General features: G+C 43.9%; 5 protein-coding genes across 11 annotated transcripts in view; 2 read left to right on the top strand and 3 right to left on the bottom strand.

Moving 5' to 3' along the window:
* LOC119170312 (tumor protein D54) overlaps window positions 1-3,264 on the bottom strand; it is a 30,488-nt gene extending 27,224 nt beyond the window's left edge. The window contains exon 1 of the mRNA XM_037421447.2: window positions 3,088-3,264. Coding sequence (XP_037277344.1) covers window positions 3,088-3,139 — 52 coding nt within the window. The 5' untranslated portion in view covers window positions 3,140-3,264. The remainder of the gene's footprint in view (window positions 1-3,087) is intronic.
* A 145-nt stretch (window positions 3,265-3,409) lies between these two features.
* On the top strand, window positions 3,410-5,171 carry Sf3b6 (splicing factor 3b subunit 6). Its single transcript, XM_037421453.2, has 4 exons — window positions 3,410-3,536; window positions 3,748-3,866; window positions 4,543-4,681; window positions 5,014-5,171. The coding sequence occupies exons 1-4, from the start codon at window positions 3,513-3,515 to the stop codon at window positions 5,092-5,094; spliced, it is 363 nt and encodes a 120-aa protein (XP_037277350.1). The 5' UTR covers window positions 3,410-3,512; the 3' UTR covers window positions 5,095-5,171.
* Window positions 5,117-14,445, bottom strand: part of Naprt (nicotinate phosphoribosyltransferase) — a 56,617-nt gene continuing 47,288 nt past the window's right edge. For 4 of the 5 annotated variants that reach the window (XM_075876988.1, XM_075876974.1, XM_075876977.1 and 1 more), the window contains one exon: window positions 11,517-11,618. In XM_075876988.1, coding sequence (XP_075733103.1) covers window positions 11,532-11,618 — 87 coding nt within the window. In that variant the 3' untranslated portion in view covers window positions 11,517-11,531. Of the gene's footprint in view, window positions 5,234-11,516; window positions 11,619-14,445 lie in introns of those variants that run through there. The other variant, XM_075876982.1, reaches the window with a different exon arrangement.
* On the bottom strand, window positions 8,116-9,270 carry CRIF (growth arrest and DNA damage-inducible proteins-interacting protein CRIF). Its single transcript, XM_037421450.2, has one exon. The coding sequence runs from the start codon at window positions 8,965-8,967 to the stop codon at window positions 8,164-8,166; it is 804 nt and encodes a 267-aa protein (XP_037277347.1). The 5' UTR covers window positions 8,968-9,270; the 3' UTR covers window positions 8,116-8,163.
* On the top strand, window positions 9,391-14,363 carry LOC119170317 (dnaJ homolog subfamily C member 27). 3 transcript variants are annotated; one of them, XM_037421454.2, is made up of 7 exons: window positions 9,395-9,645; window positions 9,955-10,037; window positions 10,112-10,181; window positions 10,250-10,414; window positions 10,524-10,640; window positions 11,178-11,338; window positions 13,779-14,363. In XM_037421454.2, exons 1-7 carry the CDS (start codon window positions 9,571-9,573, stop codon window positions 13,912-13,914), a joined length of 807 nt encoding a protein of 268 aa, XP_037277351.1. In that variant the 5' UTR covers window positions 9,395-9,570; the 3' UTR covers window positions 13,915-14,363. The 3 variants fall into 3 exon arrangements, with proteins under 3 accessions (XP_075733133.1, XP_037277351.1, XP_075733130.1); XM_075877015.1 differs by lacking the exon at window positions 9,395-9,645 and adding an exon at window positions 9,704-9,857; XM_075877018.1 differs by lacking the exon at window positions 10,112-10,181 and having other exon boundaries at window positions 9,391-9,645; window positions 10,306-10,414.

Below are 14,445 nucleotides of genomic sequence, written 5' to 3'. Positions count from 1 at the left end.
AACCTAAAGCCCCATACCCACTGGCTTCACTTCGGCTTTACGGCTGCGTAGCGACTCTTTCGGGATAAAGCGAATAATGAACTGAAGGTCGTGGCGACCTCACGCGGAGGCTTTAGCAATGTTTTGGAAAGCGCTCGTCCTCCCACGGTTGGTACGAGTCGCTCTTCAGCTGACGCAAGCAAGACTCCGGCCAATCACGCTAGGAAAGGCGAACGACTTAGCTTTCCAAAACTGTTTATAAGATCGCGACCAAACGCAACTCTCGGCCATCAACAATCCAAGCATCGCGACGGCGTTCCACTTCCTCTGGCCGCAATCCAATAGCCGCTCGCCAGAAGCACCGCCAGTCTGACACAAAGTTCCTCGAAGCGTCAACAGCCGCAAGGCGAAAATAGACGCCTGTCAGTTTCCCAAGCCGAGTTCAGACAGTTTGCCCGGTCAGTGTATTCGCTGGCCTCTCTGTCGTGGGCAGGTGTTTTAGAACGCACGTTACCACATGAGGCGATACATCTTGTCCGTCCGCTTTCTTTTGTGTAGCACTTATCTTTTCTGAGTAGTGTTCGCATATTGGGACCGCTGGCACGCAAGACTTGCGCGAAACAACTGCAGTTAAAATGCTGCACGTGCTTAAGTGTACGTATGTCGTGTGCATTATGCATACGCGCGTAAAGTGTACACAGTCACACAATTTCCCACCAGGCATACTTCTGACGAAAGTGTTAACACCCTATTTATGAGCACCACTTTCGCATTCGCCCTTCACAGCTGCCGCTAAATGTTTATAAAATATGTTCGGATTTCCACTAAGCTACAGAAAGCACAGAACTGGCTTGATTGGTGGAACGTGGGAGAGGCCTTTGCCCAGCAGTGGGCGTATAGTCAGGCTGATGATGATGACTACCGGCTCAACAGATTATTTCTTCCTGCAAGTTCATGATGTAGCTGCATTGTTCTTTCCGGGCCCACTAACTCCATCGTGCCTCTACCAGGCATAGCCTAACGAGCTAGTCTAATGCAATGCAACGCTGCACGTGTCAACATTACTGAAAACTTGGATATGTGACAAATACATGAACAGACTCGCACACGAGAAAAAGTGAGGCGCTGCACATAATCATAGTGTTATCATCTAGACAATTTTTTTCTTTTTTTTATGTAATATGATACTCTTTTCACAACACTTACTGCCACGGCAAGGCAACCTTTCAAAAGAAATCTTGAGGAAGTCGAGCCAAATGGTAGGGTGGAAGCTTTTTATTATTTTTTTTGAAACACTATCACTGACCTAAAACTGTCGCAAACAGATTGCTTCAGCGAGAAAAAAACTTTCGCGAACAGATTGCTTCAGAGAGAAAATATGGCGGCATAACAAGGGGAATCTCCAAATTTCGCAATTGTCTGGTTCGTTAGAGGACAGATGTCCGTTTCCGCGCACCATTTGAAGCAAGCATTTCCTGAAACATTCACGGTCATGTGCGATCAAACGAGGGCAGAAGGCGGCGGAAATTAAGAAAGCAAATTGAAATTCCGTTACGTCAATATATAGGGCACATTACGCCCACAAAAAAAAAATGCTGCCAGTAAAGTCACGCATTTTGTAAGAATTAATACCAGCACAATTCCTCAAAAATGTGTAAATCAGAACAATAATCACATTCTGAAAGCTGCTTCACTACTGCAATTCATTTTAACAGTCGTTACCATAAGAAAAAAATGTGCTTATTTTCAGGTAGGTCCCCAATTACGTTTTTCCATGTACTTTTCACACGTACTTTCAGTTCATAAGTATTTTCACATTATTAAATGGGTCTAGAATTTCAATAAGTTCACCAATCTAGTGCTTGTCACGTAAAGGTCACAATGACAATGGGACTCGAGAACAAGTATTGATAAGTAGGTCGAAAGCAACTTAATAGCTATCTACGGTATCTGTCAATGACCCTAAGAACTCGCTTATTGCGATGGGAAAAACCCCAGATATGCAAGCAAAAGTCGGTCCTTTACTTAACCGTTAACACTCAAAAGCCTTCCGCAAGTGTAGTGAAGAGTTCTCGATTTCCGCAAAGCAAGCACAGAATGCTACCGGACACGAGGCTGCTTTCAAAGGAAGGCTTTTATATTATCGCTCGCATCACTCGCCGGCAACCACGGCATTGGATAAGAGATCCCGTAGTTCATTTCACTACAGCTGCAGTCGGCGAAATTAAATTCTCATCCGAAGCCCGTTTCCCCAGCCGCTCCCGTTTTGCGCAGACCCGCCCACACGGGGGACGGCGGAAAACGAATAAAAAGAAAAACTAAACCAGGTCCGTAAAGAATGAAACGCGTCGAATACGAGTACGAAATCCGATCGCACATTTAGGCTGCAACGGAACTACCTCATGCAAACAGGTTCCTTTTGTGCGCGGCTCTGGGAGCGAACGACCGAGTAGTCGACGGCAGCAGTCATTGCTCAACAATGCCTACGGTCGCAGTGCACACCGTCGGGTTGTCGCGCAATGATTCTACTCGATTGTACAAATGCTGGTGTCCTAACTTGCCATACGTCCGAAATTTAGACTTTGTGACAGTCACGGTGGGAGTAGCGCGGTTGTTGCACAGAGCACGTATGCGAACCACGGAATCAAAATAACAAGAAGTGGGAAGCCCGTGCAATGCTCATTATGCTGACGCCGCACAGGTGCTACAGCATGCAGCAAAGTGAAGCACGTGAATTTAGAAAAGGAGCTACGATTAGCTGTACGTGCAAGAGCGGCAGTAGCGGTTGTGAAAACGGTGCAGTACCACCACACGGGTCCGCTACTGCGGAATTTATCGATTTTTTAGCAGTGCGCCTCCCCTAAGCGCGACACGAATTTCTCCGTCTCTCGGGGTGCTTTCATGCAGCGCATGCCTCTTTGGTTGTTTTTTCGACAAAACGGTGACTCACAGCGTCGAGTGATTCTATCGAGGAACGAGCGAAACGTAACAGCTGCTTAGCTTTCTTCGACGTGGGGGCAATGCCAACTCGACCGGCGGAGCAGCTGATACCTAAGCCTACACGACGACCCGTTGTTTAAAAGCAAATGCTCGGCAGGTTGCACTTACCACTCCCCGACATCGTGAACGCCTTCCGTTCTTCTCTTGGGGTAGTTGACATAGACCCAGGTGCAGTTGTCAAGCGCCGGAGACACGATTCTTGTGCGGATTTGTTTACGCCGACGTAAAGCTCCGCTGCTGCCTACAACACCCTCGCAATGCCAAACGAAGCGTACTCACGACGGCTACCAGGACGGCTTGCGCCGACTTCGTACCAGCCGCAAATGAAACTTGTTGGGCTTTAAACAAGTGAATGACAAAATCAGTGTAAATTAAGTTTATTTAAAACATTTATTATTATTATTTTTTTAGTTTTGTTTGTTATTAAAAGTTATTATTGTAACAACGCACTGCGTCGACTTTGTAAACAGCCAAACCAGGTCAAGCCGTCCCGTCAAGCTGATCTGCGCAGCCAGTCACAACAAAACGCAATCATGGCGATGCAAAGGAAAACTAGTGTAAGTTTCTACATTTCTGCGATGTTTTTCTTGTATCTAGTATATATGTGTCTGCTGTTTCGAATATAAGGACCTTTATTACATGTCAATTGTGCGCGTTCGTACATTATCCTACATTATCCGCAGATGTGCTGTCAACTGCCTAAGTGCCCGAGTGTTTTGCGTCTAAGTAGTCACGAATTTTTCCGATTCCTTGCTTTTTCGCTCACAGGTTCGGCTGCCGCCAGAGGTGAACAGAATATTGTACGTCAGAAATCTCCCGTACAAGATCTCGGGGGAGGAAATGTACGACATCTTTGGCAAGTACGGAGCCATCAGGCAGATCAGAGTGTAAGTGTTGCCATTGTAGTTTTACCCATTCCATTTGGTCGTCACATTATGAAGAGTTTGATAGCTACTCCTTTTACCGCGTCTTTGAAAGCGCAATTCAATGAATGCAGCGATGACATAGTAAATTCGTGATCGGGACAGCTGTTGTGATCAACATTGCGTACGCAGTTCGTACCCTATAATCTGTGACACGAAAACGTTTTTTTTTTTTTTCTGTAAGCAAGACAAACGTTTCATTGGTCTTAATATTTTATTTAGCATTCGCACTACCAAATAATGTTCCGAAATGCCTGTCTAGGTAGTTGTCTATCGGTGTTGAAATCAGCACAGTTCTAAATTGTAAGAACGAACGAGCTGGCATCACCTTTATAAGCAATCCCTCCCAGTGTTGAAGGCCTGGGGAGTTTAGTTAAACTCAATGTTAAAACTCAGCGTAATTATTCTTGTTTACAAATCCACTGATGAAGTCTGAACACTTCTTTAGAATTCCATAAAGCTTGTTACATTGATAACGAAAGTGCTTTTAATCATGCTGTCCTCTAAAACGTAGAAACGCGGGAAAGTTAGTCGTCTGGTTTAGGTCAGAATCATCACATTACTCCGTTAAATATGTTGCGTTCGAGCTCCGCAGACTGTTACACGTATTCGTTTTTTTTTTGTTTTTTTTTTCATGCAGTGGAAATACACCCGAGACCCGTGGCACAGCTTTTGTCGTTTATGAAGACATCTTTGATGCCAAAAATGCCTGCGATCATCTGTCTGGCTTCAACGTCTGCAACCGCTACCTTGTCGTCCTGTACTACCAGCCTACCAAGGTGAGGGCACTTTTTCACCGCTTCATTTGTGCTTGTCACTTTTTTTTTTTGGACAATGTAAGAGTGTATTTCAATATAAAATTTGACTCCAAATAGTCTCTTCCTTCAAAGCAGCACAAAATTATTGCAACCTGGAAGAGCTTATACATTTATGGCATTGTGTGAAGTAATTTGCATTCTCTTAGAAATACTACAATTATTGCAACCACTTGTTCGCACTAAATCTATCTGTAATTGCTCAGAAAGGCTTTGGTCCATGCTCAATTTGTGTATGTGGCACACGAAGATAAATGCTGAAAGGAGGGTGCCTCCTATTCCTCCCTCTGTTGCAGGCTTTCAAACGAGTGGACCAAGACAAGAAAAAGGAAGAAATTGACAGAGTCAAAAAGAAGTACGGTGTGTCCGATGACTGAAGTCTACCAAGTTCCCAAGTCCTGCTGTTCACTGTTCACCTGTATTCAGTAAACAAAACCATGTCTTCATCACTCCATCAGTTGTCTTGGTTGCTGTTTATATGCATGAATCTATAAAAAATTATGTGTCCACTTCTGTCTGCGAAGGATAAGAAATAAAAGTGTGCCTTTGCTCACAAACATTGGTATTGTGAACTATCGAGATATGAAGAAAGTTCAATACAGCAAGCAATTCAAAGCATGAAAGACCGCTTAAAACATTATGTATTAAAAGGACACTCTCCTAGTCTGAAAGCATCAAATATCAGACTATTCAAACTCTGGACATTACTTGTAGTTAAGCTGCAAATATGACAGCACCTGAACATGCTTGAAAAACATAAAATGCAGTAAGGTCTGTTGTTTCCAATTGCTGCACTATTTCCAGCATAACAGCTCATAATTCTTCGTATCGGTTGTGCAAGGTACTTGAAAACACAGCTTTCAAATTCAATGTACATATAGCCTGATTGATTGTCTGCTGTTGTGGAACTGCTGTTTGGCACCAAAGCCATGATAAAGCAAGAACTGAGGCTTGATACGATTTTATAGAACAGCCTTAGAAGCAGATAAGGGAACGTTATTTTGTCTGGTGTACTGTTGCTAATGCTGAAACTATATCCTCAATCTTTTCTATGTGTTGTTAGAGGGGTGTTGGCAAATAAGCTGCGAAAAATGTGTTATGGAAGCATGAGCACATCCTGATCGAGCCGCACAGCTACATAGCACAAGCTTCAATATTTCTCATGTGCTGCGTTTCAGACTAGTTCTTCAAACTGCACCTCACGAAGATAAGACAAGTGGCCATCACGCGAGGTGTAAAGTTTGCATCAATTATGTTGTCTTTTGGTAAAACGCAACGAAACTTGATGCCAGGAACCAATACAGATGTCCAGTGAGAGAGGAAATACATTGGCAGTGATGGAAGTGTCTTCTTACTTTTTGGAGCATACTTCGAAGCAGCCTTAAGAGTTTTCAGAGCAGAAAAAATGCCAGTTTAGAGCAGTTATTTGTGTTTTAGGAGAAAATTTTAAATTTACCAGAAATTAATTAGAGTTCAGAACATTGTCGAAGCATCTCGTAAATATTAATATTTCTTATGAAATATCTTTAAAAGATAACAATCTATTTTCATCCTCTGTACCTCTTGCCTTGTATTGCAATTTGTTTTGTATTCTGTATCCACTCCTGCAATAGCCTATCAAGGCTGCAGTACGATTAAAAAATAAGTAAATATCATGTAGCAATGACAGGTCATCAAATATGCGCTGCAAATGAGCTACAATTTAAAATACTAGTATTTATGGCACAAATCAAATCAAACCATAAAAGCCGAGTGCCACATTTTAGGGGTAACCAAGGTCCCATAAAACTGTTGCGAAATAAGCAGTAGATGATTGGTATGAGATAAATGCAATCCTGCTCATTTGAACATTTCACCACATTACCCTGCATGTCTAGCTAAGAAAGAAAAAACAGCCACATCAGCTATATGTATAATATGCCAGTTCTTGTCACACAAATGTCATCAGAGCAAACAATGCCGCTCACTAGTAGCACACTGGGATGATAGTACACAGATTACTCTCAGTTTCTTTAGGACTTATGAGTTGGTCAATCAGTAAAAGTTAGTCATTCTCATTCTTCCAGTGTTATTTCGGAGCAGGTTTGGAGCAATTACTAACCCAAATTACTGTTTGGAGCAGCATGGAGCATCAATTCTCTTTTGGAGCAATTGGAACAGCACTTCCATCTCTGCATTAGCGTCTACAGTGTACTCGTGAAATGGGTAAAATAAGTACAGAACAGTTAAGAAAAAACAGCAGCACAAACAGTCTCGCATTTAGCAACAATCACACCGTAGTCTGTCGTATAATCGCATCTCTTCTGAAGAACACCAGCATTATAAAGCATCTGTTCTGCCATTTGTAATACAGGCAGTCAGAAAGTTAATGCTTTTTGTTAGCAAGAGAAGAAAGTAGAATTGGGAAAACAGCTTTAGAAACCATAACATCTCCAAAATAATTTAGTCATTTAGCACAGCCTTGCAATATGAAATTGTCCCAATGCATCACACTCGTTTGGTTAGCAGTTGTATACAAGCCATTTCATATGATTTAAGCCTGTGCTTGATACTTAGAAAAATGTATTGCTTTTTCATGGCACGGTGCTCGTATGTCAGCTTGATACTATATTGTACCAGTAATGTGTACAACAGAGCTATTTTCATCCTTAATGTTTTCACTGAGTGATCCATGTGTTTTCAATTCAAGCCTATGCAATTTTTCTTTTTTTCACTTTTACCTTAGACATAACGTCGCCAGGAGCTCAGCGTTGATGTGTCCAATGGACACACCAATTTACGAGCCTCCATCGTCTTTATTAGTACAGTGCATGAGCACCTAATGAAACATTTGGTTATTTTTACCAGCATTAGCTACACCCTGCTGTTTTTTATACCAACATGTTACTGCTAGACCCGCTCTCCTCTGTTTCAGCCCTGAATATAACTGAAGTTATGCCACCCACGTCATTTACATATCCTTTCAACACACTGCCGCACTTTTACACAAGTCTCTTGTGGCCAAGGTTTAGCATCAGCACCGTTTGACAACATTCCAGAGTTAACAACACCTTCACGTACTTAACTCCTTCATTTTCAACCACAAACATAATTTTATTCTCGTGTATAAAAATCTCAAAGTCAATCTAAACTGGTTGTGACATAACAGCGCAAGATTCCACAGGCAGCTGCTACATGAATTTGAAAGAGATCCCCTGCCCAGCTGCACAATAAGTAATAAGCCTGAGAAGAAGTGTAAGCCTTGGGCCAGTGGTGTGATGTGTGGTTTTGAACATCGAAAACTTGGGAATAAAGCTACGTTGACATAAGTGTCTTTCCTGTCTCCCTCTCATCAATGAAGTTTCATCGTCAAGTTCTCGCTTTTCAAAACTGCACATACATGAGACGGCACTAATAAGTTAATTGTTGATAGCACTTTATTAATCTACCACCACAGCGTAACAATCCTACGAGTCTCCCTTCTCGACAGGCTCGCTTCCCTGCGTCGTGTCGTCCTTCTCCGAGACAGCCTTATCCTCGGTACTGTCCGTAGCTCCCACAGCCATGAGTTTGGCTAACATTTTTTCCTGTTTGGCCTTCTTGCGGGCCTCCTTGGCCGCTTGTTTTCTCTCTTCTTCCTTCATCGCCATCACCTCTTTGAACTTGGGATCGGAAGGCTCCACGTTGTAGCCGATGTACTCGCGGACTTCCAGTATCATCTGTTCACGATTCCGTCGCTCTTCCTCGGCCTTGGCCTTCTTCTTAACGTCTCGCTCGAGCATGGCGATCCTCGCGTCAGCCAACTTCGCCATGTTTTTCTCAATCTCCTCTTCCCTCTGACGACGCTCCTCCGTCTCGGCCTTATGCTTGGCACGGTCTTGGTCCCACAGCTCTTGGAGCGTAGGGTAAAATTTCTTCTCGATGTGTACCAGGTCCCGGAGTTCTTCCTTGGAAGGCCACATCAAGCCTGGATTGATGCCGGTGGCGCGACCGAACTTGGCGTAGTCCTTGCGCATGTAGGAGATCCTATATTCGTACTCGAACTCGGGAAAAGTGTACTCCAGCTTGACGCCCCGGGAGTACTTTCGCGGGACGATGCGGGACACGTCACGCTTTTTGTCGATCTCTTCTTTGGTAAGTGTCCTCACACTGGCACTTGTCGTCGCAACAACGCCGTATGTCGCTTCCGACGAGGTGCCGGAGCAGTAACGAAGGGAGTTCACCGAGAGCTTCGGCGAGTACAGGAACGAATTCCGGCACGCAGCGAACATGTTCGATCAAATTGCAAGATCGGACATAAAGAGGGCTTTTCAAACTTCAAGTCTTTTCACCTGTGAGCGATTATCGTAATAGCAGAACTTGAAGGGTTACCGGTTCTAAAACACATGCTAACGCGCAAGCTAGGAAGTCGCCATTTTGTAGACTTAAAACCAATAAGTGGAGTTATGGTTGCAGTTGCACCTTGAATTAGTGTGTTCATCAGCGCCACAAAAACCAGTTATGAAAATAAAAATGTCGGAAGAAGCGAAACCGAAACTGGACGGCCGAGCGGAATGCGTCAGCGCAGTTTTCTGCGTGACGCGCTAAATTGTCCCGTTGCCGAAACATCGACGTCGTCGACGAGGTATGCACATATGCGAATAATTGCCACCAAAGGGAAACTCACGCACTTCATAATTTTATGCACTAGCAGCGGGTACAGCGAACTGCCGCGGAGGTGGCGTGCATGGCGCGGTTGTGCGGTCTATTTTAAGCTGACCCTGGGTGCATGCCTTGCTGAAACCGTTTTCGATGTTCTCGTAATTCCACGAGGAGAGGGTCAGATATTCCAAGCATCCGCGCGGGCCTCGTGAGTGTTTCGGCTGAAGCGAGCGATGGATATAGAGAGCAGGATAAAGCGGCCTCGGCACGTCAGAATCATTACGGTCGGAAACGTAGAAGCCGGAAAGGTACTGAATACACTCAAAAACGCACGTTTACAAAGTACAAGTGTGGTGTGGATTGAGAATTGAACGCGCCGGCAAAAAAATTTCAGGACAGGAAATATAGATATATGTGGTGATGTGCCGTGTTGTGCTCGCGCTGGCCTGCTCGTTATAAACAATCGTTTCTGAGCTACGGCAAGAGACATATCGAATGAAAAATGTGTTTTCATTCTAACGTAGGTGCTCGTCAATTTGGTTGATATCACAGTGTTTAAGGAAGCTGGAGAAACCATAGTGTCAACCTCTATTGACAAATGTACGAAATATTTACAGACCAGCATAATCAAGCGGTATTGCGAAGGAAGATTTTCTGTGAAATACCACGCTACAATAGGAGTAGACTACGGGAAAACAAAGTACGTAAAGAAACAGCAAGCAATGGTGCACAATTTCGTGTTCCAAGTTTCTTTTTTCTTCTTCATTGACACAGGGTTTCTGTTGAAGGCATAGAAATTATGGCCAACATATTCGACCTTTCTGGACACCCAGTGTTCAAAATAGTAAGTGCCAGTATGCCTACCATTAGAAAAAGCACCCCGCCAATTCCTACGATTTCGATTTGTCGTAGGTACGTACGGAATTCTACTCAAACATTGACGCGGTTCTCCTTGTGTATGACATCAGCGACAGTTCAAGCTCTGGAGAGCGTGCCGAGGCACTCGAGCGATGGCTTCACGAGATGGCAGAAGGCATGGACAACACCTCGGTGGTCTGTGTTGTGTGCGGAAACAAGGTAACGGGAAAATACTGAACAGCGTAAAAGAAGTGTTCACTCTAAAGCAGCAGCTTGCGGGGTCGAACAGTGAGTGTAAAGATCATTTTCCTTCTTTATTTACATTCAGAGTGACAGAAGGGCACGTGTACAAAACAAGGATGTGGAAAGATGGGTAGACATGCACAAATTCTCCCATTTCGTCGTCTCGGCCTTGAATGGCATCGGCATCCGTGAAATGTTCCAGGTATGTATGCATGCACACATATCCAGCATTTTCTCACTATGTCTACCCTATCTTTTTCATTAATGGCACAATTGTGTTTATCATGTGTGGCTATAGTAATCACAATTTATTTGTTCCCTTGTCTTATCCTGCTTGCTAAATGTCTAAATCAGTTTCATCAATGTTATCTATGTAGACCTTGCTTCAAAAAGCAGTAACCATGCCCTCAAGCCAGTGGCCAAATTTATTTCCAGTATCGGAACTTTCCATGTTATCTTCTCTTTATGAGGCTCCAAGTGAAGAAGAATGCAGAAATGATATTTCTTTCAATTCATATATCAGATCATAGCTTTTTTTTTTTTTTTTGCAGTTACTCTGCCATAGAATGTAGGTTTTACAGTTTTATTGGTAGAACTTGAAAATGTGAAACCTGCTGAGGTGAGGCACAGCTACAGCATAAATTCAGAGCTAGCAAGAACGCCTGTGCATGTTAACAGAGACCAGAACTAGATGTCAGTATGTGTTGGTGACAGAAACTTCCCACTGTTGGTCCTAAAGAGCCTGCTGATGCAAGTTCTCAAAGTACAAGAAACAGGAAGGGACCCCATAGCGTTGTGGTCTTCTTGCAACTACAGTAAAGAGGAACTGCAAGCAGTCCATCAAGTACGATGGTCACGGTCAGAGTACGAGAAGCTTGGACTTGACCAGAGAGCATCCAAGTAAGTGGCAAGCCAACTTTAGAGAAGTTTTATACTTTGTGGAGCCTATCTTGTTCCAGAATAATTGTAACAGGTCCTGTCTGCATCTAATTTCTCAAAATTCTCATCCTCTACCAGAACTTACGTCAAGCGGACTATGTTATGCAAACGACACGCGTGTCCTTCGTGACCCCGACAGTACCGGCTGCACATTCTAAAAACAAAGGAAATGCATATGCAGACTATTACCTTTTGGGGGTGGCATGACAGGCCTCGGAAGGTGCCAGACTCTTTTGAGTGACTTGCAAGATTCAGAAAGGAACCCTTACATTTGACCAACACTGTGCAACATGCACATACACACATTTTGATGAGAACATCTGAAGTTGGCAAGAAGTTCCTTCTAATGACCTACACTACATGACATTGAGAGCTTGGCATAAGTTATAAGCTACAACAACAAAACACAACAAAACTGTCCCTCACCTCTGCCAAAGTGCCGTGCCACCTGATGTCACCTTGTGTTTTTGCGTGACTATAATTGAAAGCCAAGCTTATCAGTAAATTAAGAGTTGTTTTTTTGGTAAAATACTACCTTTTTCTGAACACTGGTGTTAGGATTTACTATCAGACTTGCTGGGATGTATTAGTTTCATCCCAGAACCAAAGAAGACTTAAGTTCAAGAACAGATGGCAGCTTCAAGTGATCAAGAATCATTCAGTGGGCAATGTCACTGGAGGCAACATTTTAAGAGCGGACTTGCATACATCAGGGTAGCAGCTACCCCTTTTTAGCAGCAGTTTGTTTAGGTGTACCTAACACGTTATATATACCTCCCTTCAACAATAAACAATGATGTCGGGCTTGGTAAAGATCCATCTACATATGTAGGAACCGCAAAATTTAACGTCAACGTACAAAAGATGGACAAAACATAAACGCTTGTGCCTCGTCCTCCTTGTGTATGTCGGTGTTTAGTTTTGTGCTTCCTACAAAGATGTCTCTTCACCCAAACCTAAAAAGTGGATGAGAACTTTTTAACAGTGAAGCTGTTCGTGGTTGAGGTTTTCATGCCCAGGACTATTGTAGATCATGGTGGGCATAGGTTGGCAAAACTTGTCAAGTTCACACTCAGACTCGCTCAGAAAATAATATTTCGAGCTTTGGACTCACTCTGGCTCAGACTCGTGAAAATTTTGCTCAGCCAGACTCTCTCGGACTCAAACTCACGAAAATTTTCTCCAGTCAGACTCACTCGGACTCAAACTCGCCAAAATATTACTCACCCGGACTCGGACTCGTGGCCCAACCTGAGTCCGATAAGTGAGCTCACGAGTCCGTCAGCCTAGAATTAGCTTTTTCGACCGTGGTGTCGATGCTCTTTAACACCAATATCTCACGTAACCGGTGCTCTTTTTAGTGCTGTTTGACGCAGCAGCTTCGAAATCCAGTTCCGAGTGCTTGCAAACCAGTAAGGCTATATTTTTTTGGTAGAGATGACACCATAAGATATAACCAAGAAATTTCCTGGAAAAGTTGGTTAGGGGAGGTCAAGGCACCCTCCTACATAATTAATATTCTTATAATACATATATCAAAATGGTGCATGAACGACACTGCTTTAGAATCCCTGCAAGTAGATGCGAGTATAAACGTGAATCCAGGTAAGGCTGATAGTAGTGCTGAAGATGACTTGGTAGGACCTTTGGTCAGCAAAAGAAAATCAAGCTAACTCCGACTGGCTAAAGAAATATATTTTGCCTTTTGGATTCACCCCGACTCAGACTCGCCAAAACATTCCAGAGCCGAACTCGCTCGCACCCACTCACAAAGTTTTCTTCAACAGGACTCACTTGGACTCAGATTCACGAAAATATTACTCACCCGGACTCACTGAGACTCATGCTCATGACTCGATGCGAGTCCGAGTGAGTCGACTCACGAGCGAGTTTGCCGACCTATGGTGGTAGGGGATATGTACCATTGCTCCCGCTGCTTCTACTACTTTCTACTCCTGGAACTCACCACTACGCCGACCACTCCACCCTCTTCATTCAACCCTATTTAATTCACCCAGCTTAAACAGTTGGCTAAACGAAGGCTTCTTTGTAGGATACCAGTTTCGCCGTTTCGCTAGTGTTCATCAAGCGGAGCTGGCAGAATTTTCTTCCTCCTTAGAATACATTCCACTTGGGACCCGCCACAATTTCACTACGGATGTTCCATTTGGTTATTCCCTGTGTCGAGTGAGGAAAGCCTCTTGTGAACACAATTTATACACCACTCCATCCCACAGCAAGCATATCTTTGCAATCAGGTGTTCAAAGGTTAGTGATCATGCGGGAATCAAAACAGTGGTGAATTCTTTTTGTTTTTTTCAGCTTTAATAATTACAAGTAAAAAAACGGCGCTACTTTAGTGCGATGCTGGAAGCACTATCATAATTCCCGGTCTTTGCAGGGACGACATCAATCGGTCTTATCGGCGCCTGGCAGTCCTACTGCATCCAGACAAGAGCACGGCACCTGGTTGCGAAGAAGCCTTCAAGATGCTTGTGGCGGCAAGAACTGCTCTGCTCAAGCGTGTAGTGCACTGACAAGGCTACAAAGAAATAGTGGACTTACTCCGTACCTTAGCAAGAGTGCCTTGCCCATTGCTCATCCCTTCACGAAAAAAAAAAGTCCCATCGCTCAATCTCAGCAAGAAGCGAGACTGATTCCATCCACCGAAGGGTCAACTGAAAGGTGTCTGCTATATGACCCAACGTGTTTTTAGTCACCTGCCCTACTCCAACTGTGGCTGGTGTAGAAGAGCGACACTCGATGCAAAGTTGCGTGTTCCATCCCCCAGCTGCAGTGGCTGCATGCCCATGAGGGCGGTATGTGAACCAAGCGTGCAGTTCGACTCTAGTGCGCACCTCGACCAAGGGGTCATGCTTGATTGACCCCTCCCCACAAGGCATCCCTCATTCATAGCCCGCTGTGCAGCTAGTTCTCATGTGTCAAAAATAAACTGCTCAATCATTTTAATATGCACATTACAAAATGTTGTATTAGTAGATAGTAATTCTGTAAACAGCACCCAAATTTGTACCAAACAGTGGTTCGGTGGGATGAGATGTATCTGC

The sequence above is a fragment of the Rhipicephalus microplus genome, chromosome 2 (genome assembly GCF_043290135.1).
Source record: "Rhipicephalus microplus isolate Deutch F79 chromosome 2, USDA_Rmic, whole genome shotgun sequence".
Taxonomy (NCBI): Eukaryota; Metazoa; Arthropoda; class Arachnida; order Ixodida; family Ixodidae; genus Rhipicephalus; species Rhipicephalus microplus.
The sequence above is the reverse complement of the archived record's forward strand: the minus strand, read 5'-3'. Positions and strand labels throughout refer to the sequence as shown.